General features: G+C 46.7%; 1 protein-coding gene across 2 annotated transcripts in view; it reads right to left on the bottom strand.

Annotated features, from left to right (window-relative positions):
- Window positions 1-2,935, bottom strand: part of GOLGA5 (golgin A5) — a 19,332-nt gene that overhangs the window by 7,658 nt on the left and 8,739 nt on the right. For both annotated transcript variants that reach the window (XM_018558500.1, XM_018558501.1), the window contains exons 6-7: window positions 2,658-2,828; window positions 861-989 (exon numbers count right to left, since the gene is read on the bottom strand). In XM_018558500.1, the coding sequence (XP_018414002.1) occupies window positions 861-989; window positions 2,658-2,828 (300 nt within the window). The remainder of the gene's footprint in view (window positions 1-860; window positions 990-2,657; window positions 2,829-2,935) is intronic.

Genomic DNA, 2,935 nt, shown 5'->3' on the forward strand with positions numbered 1-2,935 from the left:
CCTTCAGTCTTCTATCTGACCTCCGTCCTCCCCTTCAGTCTTCTATCTGACCTCTGTCCTCCTATCTGACCTCCGTCCTCCCCTTCAGTCTTCTATCTGACCTCCGTCCTCCCCTTCAGTCTTCTATCTGACCTCCGTCCTCCCCTTCACTCTTCTATCTGACCTCCGTCCTGCCCTTCAGTCTTCTATCTGACCTCCGTCCTGCCCTTCTCTCTTCTATCTGACCTCCGTCCTCCCCTTCACTCTTCTATCTGAGCTCCGGCCTTCACTTCAGCCTAGCACAGTTGTACCGGCTCCTCGCCTGGACTGGAATTTCTTCCTCTGGTGTCACTGCACGCTGGGAGCTTCTCACAGTGTGCATTAGAAGCTGCAGCAAGTCAGATAGAGCTCCGCCTCATTTATTTATTCCTCCCCAGCCTGACTGTCCCTGGCCTGCCCCTTCATTCATTGCATTTCAGCTCTGTACATCATGGAGGTTCAGCATCACATAATAGTGTTACCTAGGGCTGGCTGCTATATACATAACAATTCCACATGTTGATGACGGGGAGAGCCAGAAAAGGCAAAATATAAGCAGATTAAACTTCAACTTTAAAAAGACAAAACATATGGTATACATGTATAGAGGATGAGGAGTGTATTGCACGTCTTCTTTTTTTTTTTTTTAACACTGGTATAGAAGCCCAAAACATGGAGTTGGCCTTTAAGCGGGACGGTACAGTCTGCTGATGTAATGCAGCCACGAATAGGAATTCACAAGTTATACATTGAAAAGGGTTTTGGTTTTCTTTCAAACCATTCATACATATTGATTACATTACGTTCATAAGGTTTATCATTTTCTGATCAGGGATCATTACCTGTTTCTGGCGCTCCAGTTCAGCCTCCAGTTCCTGCTTCCCCCTCCTCTGCTCCGCCATCTGCTCTTGCAGATCATTCATCTGCTCCCTCGCTGTTTCTGCTTCACTTACTTGTTGAGACTCCAGATCCTGGAACGGGGGAAGATATGAAGAATTACGGTCTGCGTATTATCCAAGGATATAACATACTCATGGGGAGTATTACAGAAAGCAAAGACAGAGATGAGAATTCCTCACACTCAGTGGAGAAAACCCGAAAAGTGCATTCCGAATGATGTCACCGCTCTCTAGTGATCGGATAGGCTGCATTATCAGTGATGTCACCACTCTCTAGTGATCGGATAGGCTGCATTCTCAGTGATGTCACTGCTCTCTAGTGATCGGATAGGCTGCATTATCAGTGATGTCACCACTCTCTAGTGATCGGCTAGGCTGCATTATCAGTGATGTCACCACTCTCTAGTGATTGGATGGGCTGCATTATCAGTGATGTCACCGGTCACTAGTGATTGGATAGGCTGCATTGTCAGTGATGTCACCACTCTCTAGTGAATGGATGGGCTGCATTATCAGTGATGTCACCGGTCACTAGTGATTGGATAGGCTGCATTGTCAGTGATGTCACCACTCTCTAGTGATTGGATAGGCTGCATTGTCAGTGATGTCACCGGTCTCGAGTGAATGGATAGGCTGAATGCTCAGTGATGTCACCGGTCTCTAGGGAATGGATAGGCTGCATTCTCAGTGATATCACCACTCTCTAGTGAATGGATAAGCTGCATTCTCAGTGATGTCACCGGTCTCTAGTGAATGGCTAGGCTGCATTCTCAGTGATGTCACCGGTCTCTAGTGAATGGCTAGGCTGCATTCTCAGTGATGTCACCGCTCTCTAGTGAAGGGATAGGCTGCATGCTCAGTGATGTCACCGGTCTCTAGTGAAGGGATAGGCTGCATGCTCAGTGATGTCACCGCTCTCTAGTGAATGGCTAGGCTGCATTCTCAGTGATGTCACCGGTCTCTAGTGAAGGGATAGGCTGCATTCTCAGTGATGTCACCGGTCTCTAGTGGATGCATTGGCTGGAATCTCTGATGAGGCACGCACCTTATTTTTACGAAAACTGCAAGCATGGAGCAGTGAAGCTGCATTTTATAGCATCCAGATGACATTTTTCTAGTGCATGTAAAAACACATGAACATTGGCTGCTATGGACAACACATGCACATTCTTGGTTTGAAGATTTTAAACCGTGATCTCATAACTTGGTTCCTCTTCCTCGGATCCTCACTGTCCGATAGTGGGGCAGAGATCACTTACAGCTAAAGTTACTTTGCATGCTGCTGCTTTGTCCTGCTCTACTTGCAGCTCTGAGGCTCTCTGGAGCCACTGCTGCCGATCAAGCTGCTAAAGCCAACTCGTAAGCCAAGGAAGAACACCACGCTGGGGTCACTGTCAATCACTATGCTGAAACCTCCCCGCAAGCAGATAAGGAGAGTCATGTAGGGCAGCTTCCAGAGGAGAAAATAGGAAGTGAACCATTTCTGGGGCACACGCAGTGAGAGTGGCAAAGCAGATGAAGATCGATCAAATGAAATAGCGTTGCCACTCTAAATAGGGGACAAACATGGATCAACCAGCTATTTACGAAGTACGATTATAGTAACGCACAAAAAAGCACACAGCAAGAGGAATCAGTTTGAAAGCCACAGGCACCATAAAAAAAAATAATTGGGTTTACTGACGCTTTAAGCCAGTACGTAACTGACAGGAGCAGGAGTATGTGGGAACATCCTCCTACCTGTAACTCGGCTTTTAGCTGCTGAATCTGAGACAGAAGTTTCTGGATCTCTTCCCTCTGCATGTCTCTCTCGTGTCTCATCTCCTCAAACTCCATGCTGCTGGCTATATGGCTATCCAACCCTTCCACACCTGAGCCCTCTTTCAGGCTGCTGATCAGTTTCTCTTTGGACTGTAAGATACAAGGAAACATAAAGAGATGAGAACAAACCACAGTTTTTAAGTAGACTTTCCAGTGTTCTTAGAGAGTTAGACAAGAGAAAACAAAACATTTCTGGG

The sequence above is a fragment of the Nanorana parkeri genome, unplaced genomic scaffold (genome assembly GCF_000935625.1).
Source record: "Nanorana parkeri isolate BGI_ZX_2015 unplaced genomic scaffold, ASM93562v1 scaffold344, whole genome shotgun sequence".
Classification (NCBI taxonomy): Eukaryota; Metazoa; Chordata; class Amphibia; order Anura; family Dicroglossidae; genus Nanorana; species Nanorana parkeri.